We start from the raw sequence: 22,599 nt of genomic DNA on the forward strand, positions 1-22,599 counted from the left end.
GCCAACTAGCGTCGAGCTTTGCTTTGTAGTCAGGCAGACATAACACAGTCGTCCAATCACAAAATAAGCCGAAAGGGGATTTTTGCTCTATATTTGTCTCAGGTAGTTTCTTTTTCGTTTATAAAATAAACGGTACAATTATTTTGTATTTGACTGAGATATTGCACTAGGTAAACTTTGTACAATGATAATGGGTATGGTTTATGAGAAAAGCCAGGTATTTGAATGTAATAATCGAAGGTTTTCGAGGCGTACAAGTGTAGCTAGCTAGTTCTATAGGAACAGTCATGGGTAATGATATTAACGATAGCTAGCTTGTGCATACATATACTAAATTCTAAAGTTATTTTTTACAATGTATGTCATTACATTTCGATTTATAGTCAAATAACTGTTCATTTTATGTCGGTTTTGTTAAGTCGACGTCTCTTCGGCCTGTTCGAACTCACGTTAGCCTATTAGCCGCTATGTCATGCTCATTAAAACCAGGCTGCTGTGAGGTTTATTTCTAATAATTAATAAGCATTTGCGTTTGAGAATTTAGTTAACTTGCGCTAAAATGAGCTTTTGGTCATAAATAACCAATGTCCTCGCCTAGTTTCTGGTTGGTTGGCCTGTCAGTACGCCCACAAAGAGATACACATGGGTGTAATCAACCAGAACTGTGCATGTCTCATATATGCTAGTCGTATGTTAGATTGAATCATGCACTAAAGTGATTATGAGTGATCGGATTTTATCCTGGTATCAGGCATACACCGGCTGAAAGCATCAGTTTCATATGTTGAGATCTTCATTGGGCGCGTGTGTTGCTGAATATGAGGGAATGTCTGGACTGGGGCAGGAAAAACAGCCCTGCAGTATTTGGGCATGGTCGCTATCCGATTGACCTGACAACAGTTTCATGAGTGGCTGTATTTTCAAAACGAGGAAATGTCTTGAGCGTTTAGATGTGGGAGAATGTAGGCGCTTGCGTGGTTTTATTGCGTGTTTACAGTCTATCGCTGTATGTGTAAACCTGGCCTAAATATGCTAGTTTGTAGTGAAACTGATGCTCATTTACAGACACGTGACGAATTGATTGTAAACAGTTTATTCTAAGACTATTTTAACAAGCTGCCTGCACTTTGTTGTTTTGCATATTAAAGAAATACTATAAAACAACAATTGTACTTTAAAAAAAAACCTAATAACACAAATATGGTGTAAAAACTGCAAACACCCAACAACTTTTACTGTTGACATAGTTGCATTAATCAACAGTGGACTTGTGTTAGACCAGCCATGGTTGCATTTCTCAATAAACCTATAATAATTTTACTCTTTTTATTTTTTATAAATTCTATTTATACTCTAGAACTTTAGTCAAAACCTAATGAACACATACTAACATCTGCCTCATATCTCATATCTAGAGCTTCAGGTCCAGGAGGGTTCTGAATGCAGTTTGTCAGTCCAGAGTGGTTGAGACATGGCAGAAGATCAGTTAAAGGCAGACGCCTCGGCTGGGGAGGGGGAGACGGAGCCCAGTATGCTGCTGCAGAAGCTCAAGAGCAACATTTCGTAAGAACTACTACTTTTCACTCTTTCTTCATTGTGCTTCAGATCGGATCTGTATCTATTACCTGAAGAAATGGTATATTACATTCAAAATTAAATGGATAATTCATCCAAAAATGAAAGTTCTATCATCATTTACTCACCCTCTATTTTGGCTAGAAGCGGGTTACTCATAGCCGAGTCTAGTTAACTGACACAGTGAAATTACGGCTATTGCTGGCTGGGTCATGTCATTCCAAACCCGTAAGATTTTCATTCAACTTTGTAACACAAATTGTGATCTGACAGATTTCTGTACAACGCAACTACCAACTACCACTTTGATGCTTCAAAAAGTTCATAAAGAGATTGTAAAACTAATCCATATTCTTGAGTGGTTTAGTCAAAATTGTCTGAAGAGACACACTTGCTTTATATGCTAGACAAGTTGTGATCGAATTCTGTTTGAAAGGCGGCTATGTGTGCCCACCCTTAGGCTTGAGTAGTGCATTGTTCTTTTTTGTGGCTTATTGTGTTTAACTCTTTTTAACATCAAACACTTTCCACACTTTTTTTCATGCATGAATGTTTCTTTATTCGCTAAGATGTAAATAACTTTTTAATCCATCAAAATGAAAATGAATTTAATAAAGCAAAATAATGGGGAACAAAAATGGCGAATTATGCCCTGTCTAAATACCCACACTTGCGGTCTTTGCACTTGACCATTGTCGACTTGAATGCGAATTTCCTCTATTTGGCCCAAGTATTCAAGTAGGTGTGAAAACTGCAAGTGTGTACATAACTTTCCTGTACCACTTTCAGGGCCACTTTCCTGCAGCGTTTAGCTCCAACCTTGATCAAACTCACAAGCCAGTAGCTTTCTAAGGCCCTGTCCCAAATGGCACACTTCATGTGCACTTTTGGTTTTGTGGACTTACAATGGCCGTTGTGTCCGCGTGTCCGTTAAGTCCACAAGACCGTAGACTGTCCAATTCGTCATTTAAGCGAAAAAGAAGGGTGCTCGTGAGCGCCCCCATTGTGGCTGCTATGCGCCCTCGATGCACACTTCAGCTGAGCCCGCAAGTTTGCGAGCTACGCAGAGGACTTCTACCCGACAGTCAAAGCAGCAGTACGTCGTGAAAGTGCGGACTCAGAGGAAGACCATGAGGGTTTAGGGTGCCATTTGGGAAAGGGCCTAGTAATCCTGAAGAGCTTAATTAGATTGTTCAGGTGTCTTTGATTAGGGTTGGAGCTAAACTCTTCAGGAAAGTGGCCTGCGAGGACCAGGATTAAGAATGTCTGGTGTAATGTTTGGGAAACCTGTTTGAAAATTGTCATTATTGATGCTAGTGCAGTGGTCTCAAACTCAGTTCCTGAAGGACCACAGCTCCGCATAGTTTTGCTCCACCCCTAATGAAACACACCCGATCCAGTTAATTAAGGTCTCAGGATTATTAGAAACATCCAAGCAGATGTTATGCTGCCTTCACTTGCTATCTGAATTATAGTAAAACAAGTTTCCTAGGTAAAAATGGCACATGAACGACCTCTGATGTCATGTTTACCACTGGGAAGTTCGCAAATAATTTTGATACCCAAATTTCCGAGATGGCCATGCCATAAACTTTAAACATGGTGGTGGGGAAAACTACTACTGCTGTGACAGGTATGATATATTAGATTTATTAGTTTTTTCCCCCAAAACAGCTAGATCGTCTTGTCATTAATATAGTAATATAGTTAATATTTACATATGAGTAATCATTTGAAGCATATTTTTTTATACACAGCGAAAATAGCCTGCATTTGACTGAAGTTACAGAATTGACAGAAAGTGGATATCTGGATAGCATTGTAAATGTTTATATGGTTGTAAGTGCATGTGATACTACATATCATTTTGGTTTTAATAAGATTTTCCCAATAGTGAAAGTGATAATAAACCTGGTGTTCTCTATGATTCCTGTTCCTTATGACAACAAAGCACTTGAATGCAACAAGATCATAATCATGAGTTCAAAAATCTAATTTCCAAAAGCACGTGAAGGCAGCATGAGTTGTAGCTGGTTAGAGCTAAACTCTGCAGGGCTGTGGCCCTCCAGAAACTGAGTTTGAGACTACTTTGCTAGTGGCACAGAAATAACACGCACTTATTTTTTTATTTTTTTATGACCAGAAATGTTAAAGGAAAAATTTTGCTTTCCATCTTCATTTGAACAGATGTATGTATGTTTCTTATCTTTTTTATCTTTTCACAGTAAAAATGTGCAAGGCAAAGTGGACAAAATTTTGGTAAGTGGATAAAGTATAATGAGATTTCAGTCTTCTGAAGTTGTATAATGGATATCAAGTGTAGTTTCAGATGTATTCATTATATTCTTATTTTTAACAAGGATCTAACAGGGTGACAGTTTTTGTTAGCCATAGTGTGAACACTTGAGAAACTTTCAAGTATCTCATCAAGACACAATGATGGCAGATTATGTTTGAACCCACAACTATTACATTAGAAGTGTACAACTGTGTTACAACTGTGTCTTTTTGTATAGTATAATATTAAACTCTTGTTTGTTTGCAGTGTGTTTGGGCACATTTTTTTTCTCATTCCTCCTTTCTCCCTGTGATTTGTCTTCTCTCAGGAAGATGTACAGCGTTTCTCTGACAACGACAAGCTCTACCTTTATCTACAGCTACCCTCAGGTCCAAGTGCAGGAGAGAAGAGGTACAGGTCATGAAATCACACAAACATACTTCAGTTTGATCCAGTGGTTTATTCTGGAATGCTGTGTTTCAAATATATTAATTCTGAATAGTAAAATATTTTACGTCCTTTTTTCAGGCTAGCTAGAAATAACACAAATGTGACAAGAAATGCTATATGTGAAACACGTTTACAAACTGCTTCTCTGTCTGTGTGCACCAGTGGTGATTCAAACTCGGTCAACACAGCAGATCAGCTTCACACCTGTAACTGGATCCGTAGCCACTTGGAAGAACATCCTGACACCTGCCTGCCTAAACAAGATGTTTACGAGACATACCGGTAAGGACCACTTTATTGTCGGAAAAGTTTAGGAATCATGGAGGACACCAGGATTATTCTTGCCTATCTCTAGGGGAAATCTTATTAAAGCCAAAAATATATAATTTTGAATAAAATGTAGCATCCCATTTATACAACATTGACCGTGCTAGATGGTCAACTCGCTTACTATTCTGGAATCTCGGTCAAATACATGCTATTTTCGGTGTGTATAAAACATTTTTTCAAGTTCATATATGTAAATATCCTCCACCAAGGACAAGACAAGGGGCCTATTGCACAAAACTAGGATAAGGGATTAAGCCAGGATATCTTGGTGATCTTGTCATCTGTAAGCAAAATGTAGTACACCTCGTCGTGTAAACTGTTGTGGAAAAAATTTATAAAGAATACCAGTTGCAGCAGCAATCATTTAAAGTTTGTGGGGGTGCCCAACTCAGAAACTCGGGGTATCAAAATTAGAGTTTATCCAGTAGTAAATACGTCTTTAGAGGGCATTAATGTCTAATTTGTGACTAGGAAACTTGTATTTACGATACTTCCAATAGGCAGATTTACTTGTGGTTATATCTAAGAAAGGGATATCTTACATAGGCAAACACTTTCCAGCTGTTTTTCCTAGACTTTTAAGGGTCCATTATCTGCTTTTTTTTCTGTCCATGTTTGCAATTTTTCACAAAAATACAATGATTGCTTACTGGCCTTTTTTATATCTAAACAGGAAGCACTGTGACAACTTGCAGCATCGGCCTCTAAGTGCAGCAAATTTTGGAAAAATCATCCGAGACATCTTCCCTAACATTAAAGCACGAAGACTGGGTGGTAGAGGACAGTCCAAATATCCTTTTGTCCCTGATTTCATTCAATTTGAACAAAACACAGACAAACATTATTGCCTCAAAAAAATTCCAAAACTCTATGTAGTGTTGTCCAATACACCATGTCGTCAAGAGTGATTGTACAGTGATTCATCAATATCATGAAAACGCAAACATTCTGTGTGAACCGTTAAATAATTTTTACAATATTTTAGATACTTTTCTGGCTTTCTGCATATTTCAACACTTGAAACACTTTAAAAAATATAAAAAGGTAATTGCAACTTTTTTTTTTTTTCTTTCAATTTTGACTTTTTTTTTTGCAATCGCAAGTTTATGGGCCCTATCATACACCGGGTGCAATAAGACGCCAGGTGCAACGCAAGTGTTTCAGTCTGATGCAGTTATAATTTTCACGTTCAGTGCCACGTTGTTTAAATCGCAAATGCATTCTCGCCCATCTGTTCGCCCATGGGCGTGCTGATCTGAAAATGAGGTGTATTCAGGCACATTGTTTGTGCGTTGCTGTTTTGAGGCAACTGAAATGGCTGCATGATTGACCAACCGAAACCTGGTCTAAAGTCAAAAGTGCAGTATTTTTGTTTTATATAATGGCTGGGTTAGTAATTTATGCCTATAGTGCCGTGCGCTTCAAACCAAGCTCTTAGGTTGTTAAAATAGGCCCCTATATCTCAGTTCAGATGTTTTGCAACTGAAAATTATGAAGTTTAAATTCTGAGATATAAACTCACATTCGCTTAACAAAAAGTCAAAATTTTGAGATAAAAAGTCATAATTACCTTTTTTATTTTTCATGATGGAATATATCTGTAATGGTTTGGTTTTGAGAGGTTTTTAGATATCTTAATACTTTTGACTTTTGCTTCAAACTTTTCAATTGATAATTCAACTGAATTCAAACTAAAAATGTTTTAATTTGATAACTTAATTTATAGTATATTGTCCCTTAACGTAATTTCCAGCACATATTGCTATAGTGGGATACGTCGAAAGACAGTGTTAAACATGCCGTTACTGCCAAACCTGGACCTCAAAAATGACCCGGTATGACTGTCTTCTTACTACTGACTTTTTCTCTAATTAGCTTTCACAGCATGAAAATAATATAATCTATCAGTTATTTTTAGCATTATGCTTAAACATTCTATTTATATACCCTTTTGATGTGCCATCTCCAGTCTGAACTGACAGAACTGGTGCAAACCTACAAGCAAGAGGTCACCGAAGCAGCCTGTGAACTCATCTGCGACTGGGCCCAAAAGATCCTAAAGCGTTCTTTTGACACAGTGGTAGAAATCGCACGCTTCCTCGTGCAGGAGCACATCGTCAATCCACGCTGCAGCCAAGCCGAGCTCGTCACCTCAGCCGCTCTTGCAGGTACATTTAAAGTCAATAGTAAAATGGCATGTTACATTTTACTCTGTCGTATTGTGGTATCATTGATAGACTGTTATAGGTTTGAATTTTAGTTAAAAAAATTATTATAATAAATGTATTTTTGTCATATTTTTTGTAGGTTTTCTTTTTTAATGTCTATAGCCCTATTCGAACAGGATTAGTTTAACATGGGGAGGTGGGGGTAAAGTAATTTTACCTCAGGACGTCTGTAATATTAATAGCCAATTCGCACGTGATAAGACAACTTGCAGAAGTGGGAGGGGTAGCTTGCTTTACGCACCACAGTAACCTCCTTGTCGTCATGTGCGTATTGTTAGGGGTTACAGTTTTGACCCATAGACCAGATATGCGAAATGAAGACCAGGAGTCAGGATGTTCAATCATCAGAGAGAATTTTACTGAAGAATAGTTTGCAGTTTCATCAGTAGAGTCAGCTTCAGAGTCTCTCAGGGCGGTGTCAGGCCAGACTCTCCTCTACACAAAATTACCACACCAGTTATACCAATTTCAAGGGCATGATTTACATCATTACAAACACGTGGAATATTACTGATTTTACTGATATTACTGTTTAGGCATAAAGGATATTACTGTTTAGGCATAAAGTCTAAACAATGTGTCACACGAGAATAGATAGGAGATGTTGTTGTTGTTGATCAGGATGTATACATCAGACAATCCCAAGATTGGGGTAGTGTTGACTTCAGGGGAGTCCTAGAAAGACGCCAAGAGGTCTATGGTGTGAGAAAAGCGGTTCAATCCAGTCCATAGACCTGCACAGAACATGTAACACACACACACAAGACTCTAGGGCACATCTCTCCTCCAAGGTTAGCGCAGCAGTGAGCTTATCAACAGAACAAGATATCAACACCACATGACAAACACATCTCCAGAAAGAAAAGTATGACTAATATCATCTACCTCATTCTATAAAGAAATATAAAGACAAAAATGTACTTCTATCAATGGGAAAAATCACACTATATAAATGGGAAGAAATCCCAATTGGGAGACTCAAATCCTCCCACCCCTTCCTGTCCTGGGGTTACTAATAACAGGCAGGATTCACCTCTTGGAAGTTCTAACTTTCTCTCCAAGGCCCTGTTGGTCAGGACCCAGAGATAGAGGTCAGGCTATCTATGTCAGGGCACATAGATAGGGGTCAGACTGTCTTTGTCTGACCGTCTCTGGAAAGCAAATTAGAAACCATAGAGTAGACATAGAGTCAAAATCATATTCAATAATAGTTAAATGTATTAATGATCACATAAAATTGATTGTCAAAATAATTAATTATTTTGAAAGGATAATAACTGATTATTTAATTCATGAGGTTATTAAAAATCATTCAAAAGGATAAGATGCATATGATGAAGATGCATATGATGAAGAGGCAAGGGTGTCGGCCCACTCCCCCCTTCAGTATGACTTTGCTGTTATCATGTGAGCAAACACACAACTGACCTAAACCTAACTGTTTTATAAAAATAAAAAAAAAATATATATATATATATATATATATATATATATATATATATATATATATATATATATATATATATATATATATATATATATATATATATGTGTGTGTGTGTTTGTTTTGTAAAACAGTTAGGTCTAACAATTCTGATTGGATTGTGTTGGTAATAGACACTTTCCTAGAGCTAAAATAAGTGTTGTGCCTCTAATAAGTGCTTTTGATCTTCTTTTTGCTTTAACTGATATGCAGAAAATACTGGAGGTTTGCCACAGAGTTGTCCCACCACCTACAACACAACCGAATGCTGCAAGCGCCTCCATGCTTGCAAAACGCGCTTTTTTAAACAATAAATGGCGGAATAAATTTACTATACATTTTTACAGCGGGTCTATTCGAACGGGAATGGTATTACCCGAGGTCATTTTTCCAGAAGGTAAATTGTCCGTAAAGATTACCGAGATGGCACATTCGGACGGGACTAAAATCACGTGAACCTCTGGTAATAATTACTTTACCCCCATCTCCCCATGTTAAACTAACCCAGTTCGAATAGGGCTTATGTAGTGTTATTTTAGAGAAATGGGAAAATGCTGCCTTGGTAGCTAGATGAAATAAAATAAGTTTAAGTTTTTATATTAACTTATTTCAGTTATTTCAAGCAGTGAAAATTAAAATATTTTTAAAACGCTTTAGTTAACGATAATAACCCATGGTTTTGCCTGTTTTTTCATTAGGTGGACCTTCCAAACCTCATAAGGTAATCAAAAAGATTTCAACAACTTCCCGAGCAGAGGAGGATAGTGGCAGTGCGGAAAATAAGGTATTACTGGTCTGAAATCTAAAAATTTCAGTTTTCAATTCTATCCCTGCTAATTTAAAAGAAAATGCTATGCAAATAAAATAATCAGAATAATTCATATTTATTTATAAGTAAAAGAAATGTTTGTATTACTTTCTAGAATAGTTGATTCTGATTGCTGCAAATATTTGTCAGATATTTTTGTATAGTCACTGTATAAACCGCTAAACAATATAATTGATGATTGTCCCAGGCAACATATTTCCTACATATCTGCATTTTTCTGTACTGTTATGTTTCTAATGCTATGTGTACTGTGACACTTGGTCAGATAGATAAGTCACATTATATTGAACAGACACGTTCAGTTTTATTTTTATATTTTGTTGAATCTGTTCTCTAACTGAACAAAATTGTTTTACTATGAAAATAAAAACAACGGTAGGGGCGGTGCAACGGTGGGCAAGTGATCCAGTAAACCAGTAGCAGTGGCTTTGGGAGTGGCCTCATAGGGCAGCGAAGCAAGTGCATTCTGGGAGTTGTCTTTCATCCACATGAGCCAAAAATAAATTTTCTGATTTCTCCTGCATAAATTACCCAGTTTAAGTGCACGGTGACATTCATCTTCCCAGCACTGAAGTACCCCTTTAAGCCAATTATGCTAAATAAGCTGACAACGCAAGTGGTCATGTAAACATGGTAACCCATTTCTTTTAACAGAGTAAGGTCATCAACAACTTAAGCATAAACCGGTCGATGCAGGTGATTTTTTTTTTTTTTTTTTTTTTTTTTTTTTTTTTTTGCGTTTTACCTCGATTTCGTACGGCATGTAAACGCATTAACCTGCTTTCTGTCGGCTTATTGAAGTGCTTATGTGTGATAAGTGACAAGAACACATCCTTAGTTCAGATTTTAGCGCACACAGACAAGGAAATATCACATATCAAATGCAGAATATTTCATGACCCAGAAAATGTGTTCTCATCTCATGCAGTAGAAGTGGTTCAGTCAAAACGCTGCATCTGTAACCGCAGGAGAGGATAACGTATGAGCTGGAAATCCTGCTGACATGTTGCTTTATTTAACATTAAAACTGACATAACGTATGAAATACTCCGAGTCAGATACGCAAATGATTATGTTTTGATGTTACTACAGGGAAATAACCTGATTTATTAGGTCATTTGAATGGGGTTTACTTGTGTTGTCCAGTTACTGATGTGCATGTAAATGGGGAAAACTCATTATTTTAGCTGATATTTGTGAGTTATTAGTTTACTGGTGTGCATGCAAACATGCTTAATATCATAAAGCCCTTAAGAGCTAATTTTGTGAATAAAAAAACAACAAAAAGGTATGTCTCATATTAGCAGTTGTACATACTATGCATAGTAAATCTAATACTTTAAGAAAAAAATCATCATTGTGTTGTTTTTGGCAGCAAAAAGAGAAAGACGGTGTGGAACAGCCATCCTCCAATAAGCAGCAGGTCAGTGATAAACAGACCAACAAGGTGGAGTCAGCTCGAGTGGAGGCCTACATGAAGAAACTGCCTCAGCTCCTTCCCAGAGGCACCGTTCCAGAGAAAACCTCCCCACCGTGTCTGGCACCAGCCGATTCGGGAAGTGTTCAAGTCACTTTGCCTATTACTGTCACAACGATACCCTCTCAACCAGGCGGCACCGTCCCTCTTATGATTCTGCCATCGGGCATGAGCCTCTCTTACCCTGAGCGTGAGAAAACTTCCGTCACGGTCGCCACTTCCGCTGCTCCGACCCCGGTTGTCCAGAGAGCGCGACCGGCGGCTCCAAAGAGGGGTCCTGACCCATCCACCTCAGTGTCAGCCGCTGGTGTAGCTCCAAAACGCAAAAGAGGACGACCCAGGAAGCCAAGACCTGAAGACATGGCACCACAGGTACAGTCAGCCCCAACCTCGAATCCAAATCCAGCTTTGCTCACAAGAGGAGTCATCCAAAAGGCCATGCCTTCCTGTGCTCCCGCAACTCCTTCGCAGTTGGTCGAAATTGTGATCCAGGACCAGCCAAGCTTGATGCTTAGCCAACTTCCGACCATCCAGGAAGTGACAGACGCTGAGAATAGGGGTATAGTGGTGCAGTGTCAACCTGCACCAGAACCTGAGAAGCAGCAGTCCGTCCTGTTAATGCAAGGGCCCAACCAACCCAGTTACGAGCTGACCAGCCGGAGGATGGTCATCCAACGTGCGCCGTTATCCAGAGAAGGAAGGTCCGCTCCCCTAGAAGTGCCACAGACCGCCATCTCGTACCTCCCGCCTGCAACGTTATTAGAGGACAAAGGAGAAGTGGAAATTACTCTGACTCCCGTGGAGCCACAGGCCGATTCCATGCCAAACTCAGCAGGTATCCCCACCTGCTTCGGCTCCTTGTCCAGAGAAACCCCCAAACCCGACGTCCCGTAACAGCAGCACAGCAACCGTCTCCTTTCTCTGAGACTCCGTGATCTCAATGCCTTTGCAGTGCTTCTGTGAATTGCATATTAGCTTCTGGTCAAACTGAGGTTTACCATCTTGGCTGAGCTTGAGTGGGTATGTCTGCTTTTTGTGTAAAAAAAAAAAAAAAAACATTTGTACAGAAGTACAAACTTGTCTTTGTTGCCTTCAAACAGCAACTACACTCATATTTTCATATTAATAACACTGAAGATTCCAGGAATGCTTTTAAAGAGATTATGAATTTAAGTGACCTAAAACAAATGTTTTGACAGGAACATTAGTGCATTGGAAATTGAACAGATATACTCGCAAAAAACAGTCCAATCTGGTCCAGCTCAGTTATAAACATGTAAAAAAAAAGACGATTCATAGTTACCGAAGAACTGCTTGCCATCCGTCGGCATTTGTCACCATGCTCAGTGCCACAAAAGAGCAGTCGATCCTTTATTGCTCTAACCATCTTTGCATGTTTGTGTTTGTAAACATGAATTGAAACATTTGAGTGTGTTTGTAGCTGTTCAGATGACAAAGAGTGATATTACGGGTTTGCAACTTCAGGGTTTAAAAAAAAAGTCCCTCACCCAATGATTGGGTTAATAGTTAAGCGTTCAGTTTTGTTTTTGTTTTTACAATTATTAACGTCACAAATAGATACAGATATACAAAGCTTCGAAATTACTACATTAAGTTGCTGTTGCGACGGTCAGGACGACACTACTGGTTCAGATGGTGCACAATGTAGATGGATAGATAAACAAAGACCTCTTAAGTCCCTTTAAATATGCAAATGAGGCTGTGATTTCGGGATCGTTCTCAAACCCGCCCCCTCGTTCAGGTCTGTCCAGTTGTCTTCTTTCAGCAACACAAATAGCACTTAACAGATGTACATAGTTTATCTGTAAGCCCAGAAGAATATCTTCACCGGTAAAGCATACCGGAACTAATTTAAAACGTTTTATTTTCCAAATGTATAGCCATCGTCACTATATTGCTACTATGAAACATTATTCTTATTAGTTACTAGGGAAGTGTGCGCTGTCACCCTAAAAGCATGTACAAAAAAATTAGAAGTTAAGAATTAAATTTAGACTGAAATATGTACTAATTATTTATAATAAGTATGCAAATTCCACAAAGTTTGCGCCACAACAGTTTCCTCTGTTTTGATCATCTCTTAAAAGAGGATTTTGCTCTATTTACATAGCCTTGAAATACACTATCTTTATTAGTGGTTTGTGTTTCAGATATTACACTTGATCTTAGCCAAAAATCCATAAATGTGAGAATGTGTTGTCATTTAATTTATGATTTCATAATAATAATAATTAATGGGATGGGACAATAGATGTTTGTAACTGCTTTATGAATATTATTTGATGCGCTTTATTAAATTATAAGGTATTGAAAGGCTATCAATTGGGTAAAAAAAGTCTCCTTTAAAGTTTACTGGAGATGATATAATCTCAGCAGAGGCTGTTGATGGTGAAAGAGGCACTTCATTTAAAAACAAAGCCACTCCAATTATATATGAAGAGGTTTGGAGTCAGATGTTATTTATTCAAATATTGTAGTAATATATGTGAGATGGGAAATGAGTATAAGTGATTACTGTGGAGTAATGGTGCTTTAAAAAAGCGAAACGGGTTTAACTACGCGAATGATTGTGATTTTCCACCAATCGGCAGTTTGACTGCACTTCACGTCCGCTGCTCACTGGTGCTGAATCTGAGGAGAATCACCACGGTACAATGTTTGCAGAACGGCAACCGGCTGTCTGACAGCCCCATAGATTACATTAGGCTCGTGAAATGAATGTGCTATAAATGTTTAATTCTGAATAAATTTAGCTGCTAGGTTTACTCAAGGTCTAAATTTCGACTCTAACCAAAATGAATTGAGATCTTTATTATAAATGCAGGAGCTTTCATTTGGGAGGGCCTGTTGCTTTTTGATGGTTTGTGATTTGTTTTCTCTTTTAAAGGCACTGCACAGTTCTAATATTCTGCCTCATTTGCAGCATTGAGATTCGAATACTAATGTTATATCTCAATAGCCTGACAATAGCAATTCCAGATCCTGTGAAACAAATCTCAGACTTGCATTGTTTTTTAAAGAACGCACTGACAATAGACGTGTAATTTACATCAATAAACCGCAAACAGTTAATGAAGTCATTTAATTGATTGCTATGCTCAGATGAATGACTGAAAGCTGGGACATTAGATTAATATGGATCTGACAAATTACATAATTGAAGAATGAGTGTAAATAATCCGATTTGACCGATCTGAAGCAGATATGTACATTTTTATACCTGAAAAGTGATTGAAAGCAGTTCAAAAGGGTTATCTTATGGACGCTTGTTTACACCAGGGAATAAAATAACCACTCTAATTATGACTTTTTATCTCATAGTTCAGAATTTGTTTTTTTTTTTAATTTGGGCAGTTGTGATAGTTGGTGCTTTTTTGTTTTTTTTTGTTTCCTCACAATTGAGGTTTTCTAGCAAAAAAATTCTCGCAATTGAGTTTTTCTCCAAGTTATGAGTTTATATCTCATGTTGTATTTATCTCGCAATAGTTTTCCCCCCCGCAATTGTGAGTTTATATCTCGCAATTGTTTTTCTCACAGTTGTGAGTTTATATTTCACAAATTGTTTTTTTTTCTTGCAATTGGGAGTTCATATCTTGCAATTGTGCTTTTTTGTTTTTGTTGTTTTCTTTCCTCGCAATTGAGGTTTTCTCGCCAAAAAAACTTCTCGTAGTTGCGAGTTTATATCTCGCAATTGTTTATTTTTTTTCTTGCCATTGTGATTTTTCTCTGTTTTGAGTTTGTATCTCGCATTTGTATTTCACTCAATTCAGATTTTTTTTAATTTACTCAGAATTGAGAATTCATGAATTCACAATTTCAGAATTGTGATATAAACTTTTTCACAGTTGATTATATATTGCAAATCTGACTCTTTTTTTTTTTTGTGTGTGTTTTTATAGGTTTTTTAGATTCGCAATTCAGACATTTTCCTCACAACTCTGACTTTTTCCTCGCAATTGTGAGTTTATTTTTCACAGTTGAGAGATTTGAGAGAACTCGTATTGCAAAATTAAATTCCGAATTGTGGCATATAAACTTGTAATTCTGACTTTTTTGCAATTGTGAGTTCTCAGAATTGAGAAACAAACTCAGAATTGCCTGTTAAAATCTCAGTTGCGAGATATGTCAGAATAAAGTCAAAATTGCGAGATACAAACGTGCGATTGTGAGTTATATTCTAACGAAATATAAACTTGCAATTATTACTTTTGCAATTTTGAGCTAATTACTGAGAAATATAAACTTTTAATTTATATTATAAACTCGCAATTCTGAAAAGAAAAAAAATTCAGAATTGTGAAATACAAACTTAGAATAGCAATAAAAAATTTTTTTTTTTTTTTTTTGATGAAATGTCACATTTACCTTCTTTATTTTTTAATTCCCTGGTGGAAATTAGCTTCCATATTATTCCATGGGAGTAAATAAAACATTTGGGCATATGATCACTTGCGTCCATTAATGGATTATTCATATCCTCATAGTCCATTGACAAATAATGTAATTTTCTTTTGTTGCAAGTACAGTGTCACACCACAGAAATGTAAAACGTTCAGTACAACATCAGTGCCTCATACAAACCACTGTGCTCTGTAAATATCCATTTTCTTTGCATTATTTATGAGGTTGTGATTACACTCTGAAGCACCGAGTGGATTATTTGTCTTTACTGTTTGGTAAAGGCTCGCAAAACTGTTGCCCTCAAAAAGAAGAAAAACCAAAATGACACGCTGATCACACGAGTGGTCAAGGTGACGATCGTGTGTTGTAATTACCCATCAGTGTTGGTAATTCTTATGTTTCATTGTGACAAAAAGAAACAATCACGAACATGTCTAGCACATTAACTTTTCACAGAGTCATGTAGAAGTGTTCATTAGTTTTTCTATCAACCCAGTGGAATCTGCAAGTGTTCATTTGTGTGCGTGTGTCAGTACTATGCCATGAGTTGACCCTGCCATTTTACCATAGTTATGAGTACCACCTTCTTATTTTTTTATTCAGTCCTTGCATGGTTTGTGTATTGAATATGTTTTTAAAAAGTTAGAAAAGGATCTGAAGTTTGTTCGGAGTTGCGCAGTTTCTTTTTAAAACATTTGAACCCTGGTGTTTGTCTTGCACTTTATTTTCTCAACGGAAAGCACACAGGGGGAGAAAAAGATAAAATGCAGCACCTTGTACGTTGTTTTTGTACTTATAAAGTCTTCTTTTTGAAAAGGTTTCTTTTTTTGTATTTCATGTTTTTTCATGTTAAAACTGTACAATTGGACATCTTCCATATAAAACAATGAAATTATCTCTGACTGTGAGCACATTTTCATAAATCAGCACTAATAAACAATATGTATGACGTGTTTCTTTATATCAAGTGTTTGTGAACTACTTTACCCATGTTTAACATTTATAATGTTTTATGATAACCAGGGATGCAAAAACATGTATGGTCAAAAAAGAGAGGTAGCCAATACCGAAGTTAGAATTATAAACTCCCATATAAAATAGCATAACATTACAAGAAGTTTATTGTAAACGTAATGTGCAGCTTTTAATAGGGCAGCAAAGATATGATAGACACGAGAGAACAAGATAGGCTTCTAATAATAGTTCACTGCACAAAACCATATGAAACGCTTCAAACCAGAGCGACACTAAGCGCTAATGCGCATCCTGGGTGCAGAATGATGTGCTTAAAGCAACACAGAGTCAGAGCTGTAGGGAAGTAGAAGTGCTAAAAGTGTTTAAGGTTTATCACAGCAAAGTGTAACTCGTGCAAAGAGAGTATAGTAATGTGAAACATGTTTCATACAGAGCTTTACATTAACTTTTTTACTCACCAGCCACTGTGGCTAGTGGTTTTCCAAAGTAACTAGCCACTCAGCATATGGCCACAATTTTGCTGTTTGGAAATTACATTGTATATGTTTAAAGTTGACTTTGGCATGCTTAAATGACTTGATTTTGTGTGATTTTACCTGATTTAGAAGATTTACCAATCAAATTAAATAATTTACACTGAAAAATTACAACTGCATTAAATAATGTTTTGAGATTTGTAGTTTTGAATAGACGAATAACAAATGTTGGAAAGTATATTTAAACATGAAACTAAACCTCCAGTAGGTGGCAGCAGGTGGCCGTCTTAATGAGTGAGTCATTGAGTCGTTCATTCAAACGATTCATTCAAACGCTGAATCCCTCAGTAACACACTTGTTGCTGTGAGACGCGTTACGGTTCTGCTGTGAACGATTTTCGCTGCTGAAATAGAACAAAAACACTCAAATTGCATCTAAAATGTAAGTGACTTGTTAATGTCAATGTAAGTGAATGTAAATTACTTGTTTTTATTACTTATTACTTGTCATTTTCAGTCGTAATGGTATTCAGAAAAACAGCTTTCGCTCAAGTGTTGTAATTTCTCCTCGAGAGATTGCATGAGCGTCAACAGCGAGACCTTGTTATCGTCAGTTCATTATACATTATTATCCACTATCGATCGCCACTTACATTAAATTAATGAACAATCATTCCTGCATTTTGGTGATTCGCTAGTTTTTTTTTGTTTGTTTTTTAATCAGGCTCTTGTCCGTTGGGCAAGTAAAATTCTCTTTCACTTGTCCCTTCAAAAAATCCACTTGTCCCGGACAAGCGTTAATGTCGAGCCCTGTATGAGTTATTTTAGTTAGGCTATAGCCTATAAAAATAAAATAAAAAATAGGCAAATTACAAAAACAATAGTAAATAAAAATTCAGATACTAATATATATTTATTTAATATGTATTCATCGTTTTTTGATTAGCTAAAATTATGATAGACAGGTATTTAATTGGGCTGCTGAATGTATGGACGTAATATTCTGACACATATCCAGTTATTACCCACCTGTTTACGTACACTTAAGCCATAACCGACTGTGTTCATGCGAGATAATTCATGTGAAGGACATTTTGCAGTTTGACATCTGTGTGCGCGTGTATTTGAATATCCCGGAGCAAGGAGAACTGCGGGAGATTTTTTTGTGAATTATATTGTTTCAGAAATGTGCTTTTATTGTAATATCTGTTTGACTGAGTTTGGTTGAGTGGTTGCTTAATAACTGTATTGCCCAACTTGCTCCCATTAATGTACCAGCTGCAAATGCTATTAATAATAATAAACAGCACTAGTTTTTGTATAAACAATCCTGAATTTAAAAATGCTTAGTAACTCTTTGTATTTGTATAGCATTTTCTGTTTTAATTCAACAAAACAGCGTCACAAACGCGAGTGTTCGATTTTTAACGTCACAGATCGCCGCATCAGTTCTTAGAACGTTCGGTGAGTATATTGTTTAATGCAAAGACTTTTTGCTCTTTGTAGCGAGTCGGCGAGTGTGTGAGTATGCTTTTGCAGGGTTTGTGGATCTGAATTTTAATCTTTTCATAACTCTGCTTAAACTGGGATGTTATTGTCTCGATTTACTGTATTTAGATAAATAAATGCTACACAGAGGCGGTTTGTGTGAAAAGTTAGGCTGATATCTAAATCAATAATGATCAAACCAGTATACACAGTTTTCTATGTAAATGTTGATCATTTATATTTCATTGATCATCCGATAGCAAGTACTGTATGCAGGGCTCGACATTAAACCTGTTCATGTGCTTGTAAATCTGTCATTCACTTGTCCGAGTAAAAAATGTTCTTGTCCGAAAAAAATAATAATTCAAAACGCTGAATCATTCAGTAACACACTGTTGCTGTGTGAGACGCCTTATGTTTCTGCTGTGATCTTTGTTTAGAACTATTTTAGCTGAAATATACAAAAACAGCAATTTTGCATCGAAAATGTAAGTGACTTAATGTTAATGAATTATTGTCATTTGAAATCAGCGTCACATTTTCAGTTGTGATGGTATTCTGGAAAACAGCACTCTTGTTCGTGTGATATTGCTCAACTATATAATATGTTATAAATATAAAAACTAATTTAGAATTTGAACTGTGTATGTTAACTAAGTTTCTTTGTGTGAGCGGCGCTCATTTGTTTTGTATTTTTCCTCGAGAGGCTGCGTGAGCGTCAAAAGCATCTTCCAGTTTTGTTATTGACGTTTTAATCAGGCTGCTTGTCCGGTCAGTCAAGTAAAATTCTCTTTCACTTGCCCCTTCAGAAAATCCACTTGTCCTGGACAAGCGCTAATGTCGAGCCCTGCTGTATGTATACTGTATGTTTACTCAACTCATCGCTTCCTTTTCTCTTTCTTTGATAGTATTTCACAGTTTTAGATATCAAAGTATTGTCCGCGTGTAGATCATCTTTCACCATCACATCAACATGAGTGTCAACATGTCAACTATGCCCACCATATTTGAGATTACAGAGCAGCCATCTGAGTACTCGGATGAGCTCATGACGGCCCTTGCTGCGGGGCGGTGGTGGGCAATCATGGAGGTTTCCGATCCCATCTCTGCCGAGCCTCAGGACCTCATGCATGGGGACCTCATCTCAGGCCAGTGTTGGGGAACAGAGGAGGCAGGAAGAACTTCATGCCCCACATCCCGGCTCTTCAGTGCTGCATCTGGGAAGGCTCAGTCCCGGAACTCTGGCTTCTCCGATACAACACTGAAGACCACCAAGAATTGGAGGCAGAAGACACAGGGAGCACCTGTTCCTGCTGAGTCACACCAGGAGCCACATGTGCCTAGATCCCCAAAAAGAGGAAAACTCAGGATCCCTGATTATCTAACTAAACATCTGAAAGAGGCCTCTTTAGAAACTGCCAAGTCTCTAAAGAGAGCACCTGTGGCTGCCTCACAGGTGATTGCATGCTCCCCACATGCACCTGTGCAATCACCTGTGCTAACTAGACCCGCAAAGGAAGCACCTGTGCCATCCAGACCCACAAAGGAAGCACTTGTGCCATCCAGACCCACAAAGGAAGCACCTGTGCCAGGTAGACCCACAAAGGAAGCACCTGTGCTAACCAGACCCACAAAGGAAGCACCTGTGCTAACCAGACCCACAAAGGAAGCACCTGTGCCATCCAGACCCACAAAGGAAGCACCTGTGCTAACCAGACCCACAAAGGAAGCACCTGTGCTAACCAGACCCACAAATGAAGCACCTGTGCCATCCAGACACAAACAGGAGGGCCTCGCCTCATCCATGGTCTTCAGTGATACTTCTGAGGAGGCTCTGAACTCAGATGCGGAGGCCGAAAAAGCAGCAGGAAGCACCTGTTCCCAATGTGTCCCCAAGTGGACAACTCGGGGTCTCTCTGCATCAGAGTGAGGATCTAAAAAAGACCTCATTTGAAAAACCAATGCCCAACAAGCCTCTAAGGGCACCTTTGGCTCCCATGCCAAAGATCTTAGGTTGTCCAAAACTTAAGATCCCTGAACCACCGAGGCAGGAGCTGCTCCAACAGAGGACTCTAGCCCCTTCCCTAAAGATAGAGCCTGCTGTCTGTTGCACAAAGCTTACTGACACGATCTCTGAATGGAGACATGTTACAGACCCTGAGCTGCGGAGCAAAGAGCTCCTGAGGCAGCGTTTACAGAATTCACCAGCAGTTGTGCCTGCCTCAAGCCTCATAATCCGTAGGCCGCAGAGGGAGAAGTGGAGGGAAATGTTGGAGCAGGAGCAGCAGAAGAACCCAAAGGGAGAGTCTGTTCCTGCCAAGAGAACACTTGTTCCACCGTGTTCCCCACAGCGACCACCCGGGTCTCTCCAGGGAGCACCCATGCCTGGTTGGAGCACAGAAGCTCCTGTAAGTCCCTTCTATCTCTTGTATTGACTTATTTTAAGATTTATTTAAGTAAGCACTACCTTCAACTATGCTACGATGTTTTCCAGGTCCTCTCTTTAAAATCCTTTTATATTTCAAAACGATAAAAACATACAGCTTTAGATTTAGTCTAAGAAGCACAAACCTGTCCAGTATTTCACGATCATATGTGCATCTGTTCACTCAACAGGCACCTCGACAGAAATTCGGTGTGGAAACTGACAAAGCTCCACAGATAAACACTTCGAAAGTGAACCGGAGGACTCTGAGCAGCCTTCAGCCCAGGACCCAGCTGACCCGGAAACGAGCATTGGTTAGTCTCACCTATCTCTCAGTTTTACTTAGGTTTAGAAATTAAATACTTCAATCATTTGTCATCATTTTTAAACAGATCCCTCATATCGAAATAATAGAAGCAAAGTGTTCTTTAGATTAAGTTAAATCTGGATTCTGTCTGTTCCTTCAACAGGACATTGCAGGTGTGGACCGTTCACCACCCCAAAAAAAGCAGCGAAAGGAAATCAAAATCAAGGACCAGCTGTCAGATCAAGGCAGCATAGACCAAATGGATTATTTATGCTACATTTTTACCAAATGTTGTGTTATTTAGAATATTTAAAATGTTTGTTTTTATACATGCCTTAAATAAATGAATGTATAATAAAAAATGAAATCTAATCTGTGTATTTATTTGTCAATGACAACACACATGAATTAGCACTGGCGTTATAACAGATCATTTTCATCTGCTGTTTATTACAATATTATTATAGTTTTTATTACTTAATCATTTTAAGGCAATGGATTTCCTCACTTTAATTCAAGTCAACCGATCACTTTTTACAGTGTGGAGGGCCAGTATCCTGCAGAGTTTAGCTCTGACCCTTATTAAACACACCTGAAACCAGTCAAGGTCTTCAGACGTATTAGAAACTCCCAGCCAAGTGTTTAGGAGCTCAAACCTGCGGGATGTTTGGCCCTTCAGGAGCAGGACACTTCTGCATAAATCATCTTCTGTATCTCTTTATTATTATTTTTTACCTTTTTATTCTGACTATAGAGAGGGAGAGTCAGAGTAAAACACACATTTTTGAAAATGTTGACAGTATTTGGAATAAATTGGCAAAAACAGAACATTTACTTTTGTTTCAAAATGAAGAGATGAGTTATGCATATATATGAGTCATGTATAAACCAGCAGTTCATCACAGATAAAAGTTAACAATAAACTACTCATCGTTTTATTACAAAAGGGCAATGTACTACATGTAATTGTCATTCCTTCTCCACACACACACACACACACACACACACACACACATCAGACAGTCTGCGTTTTTATGTGGTGTGATAATTATCTAAACAGAAGAGCATGCGTTCTCTACGGTGCTGACTGGATCTTTTGATTCGAGAACTCCTCAATGGAGTCCTGAGAATCATCTGTCTGGCCTACATTTACTCTTATATGTAAAGAACAGAAAAACACCGACAGTACAGAGGGCAGAAATAATGGATCGTCTGCTGAGGAGATGCAGAATCAAGAGCAGCTTGATCAGAGAATGCCTGGCTGAATTTTTCGGAGTCTATGTTTTGATAGTAAGAAAGTAATCTTCATATCTATATTTATAATATTTGTGCCATTAATGAGGCCAACACTGTAAACTATTTAAATACGATTAAATACTACAGCATTTCATGTTTAATTCAATGTGTTGTTCTCCATTTCTTTGTAATTTTGTGTGCGTGCGTGTGTGTGTGTTTTTTGTGACATATCAGCACACAAATGTGTATAATGACATGGGTATGACATATGTATTACAGAAGACGGTGACTTATGAGGACATTTCCCCATGTCTTCACTTTTCAAAAGGCTTATAAATCATACAGGATGACTTTTTTTGAAAATGTAAAAATGCAGAATGTTTCCTGTGATGGGTAGGTTTAGGGGGAGGAGCAGTGTAGGGGGACAGAAAATACGGTTTGTACAAAAACCATTACTCCTATGGAACGTCCCCATATGAATATTCAGATCTAATATGATTTCTGACCAGTAATGTGGCCAGAATAATAATCATACACTGTTTGTTAATAGGCCAGAGGAGAACTGGCACCTCGACTGAGTCTGGTTTCTCCCAAGGTTTATTTTTCTCCATCATGCCCTG

The 22,599-nt window shown here is 37.9% G+C and overlaps 2 protein-coding genes across 6 annotated transcripts; both read left to right on the forward strand.

Moving 5' to 3' along the window:
• The first annotated feature begins 25 nt into the window (after positions 1-25).
• Positions 26-16,419, forward strand: rfx5 (regulatory factor X, 5). 5 transcript variants are annotated; one of them, XM_067425247.1, is made up of 10 exons: positions 26-102; positions 1,416-1,563; positions 3,801-3,834; positions 4,182-4,264; positions 4,466-4,585; positions 5,307-5,423; positions 6,390-6,468; positions 6,603-6,801; positions 9,043-9,128; positions 10,549-16,419. In XM_067425247.1, the coding sequence occupies exons 2-10, from the start codon at positions 1,472-1,474 to the stop codon at positions 11,542-11,544; spliced, it is 1,806 nt and encodes a 601-aa protein (XP_067281348.1). In that variant the 5' UTR covers positions 26-102; positions 1,416-1,471; the 3' UTR covers positions 11,545-16,419. The 5 variants fall into 5 exon arrangements, with proteins under 5 accessions (XP_067281348.1, XP_067281351.1, XP_067281352.1 ...); XM_067425250.1 differs by lacking the exon at positions 26-102 and adding an exon at positions 126-170; XM_067425251.1 differs by lacking the exon at positions 26-102 and adding an exon at positions 277-291.
• Positions 16,420-19,831: 3,412 nt separating this feature from the next.
• Positions 19,832-21,047, forward strand: LOC137047400 (uncharacterized). The gene is made up of 3 exons (XM_067425031.1): positions 19,832-20,419; positions 20,628-20,750; positions 20,907-21,047. Exons 1-3 carry the CDS (start codon positions 19,856-19,858, stop codon positions 21,045-21,047), a joined length of 828 nt encoding a protein of 275 aa, XP_067281132.1. The 5' UTR covers positions 19,832-19,855.
• The last annotated feature ends 1,552 nt before the right edge of the window (positions 21,048-22,599 follow it).

Source organism: Pseudorasbora parva, chromosome 19 (genome assembly GCF_024679245.1).
Source record: "Pseudorasbora parva isolate DD20220531a chromosome 19, ASM2467924v1, whole genome shotgun sequence".
Lineage (NCBI taxonomy): Eukaryota > Metazoa > Chordata > Actinopteri > Cypriniformes > Gobionidae > Pseudorasbora > Pseudorasbora parva.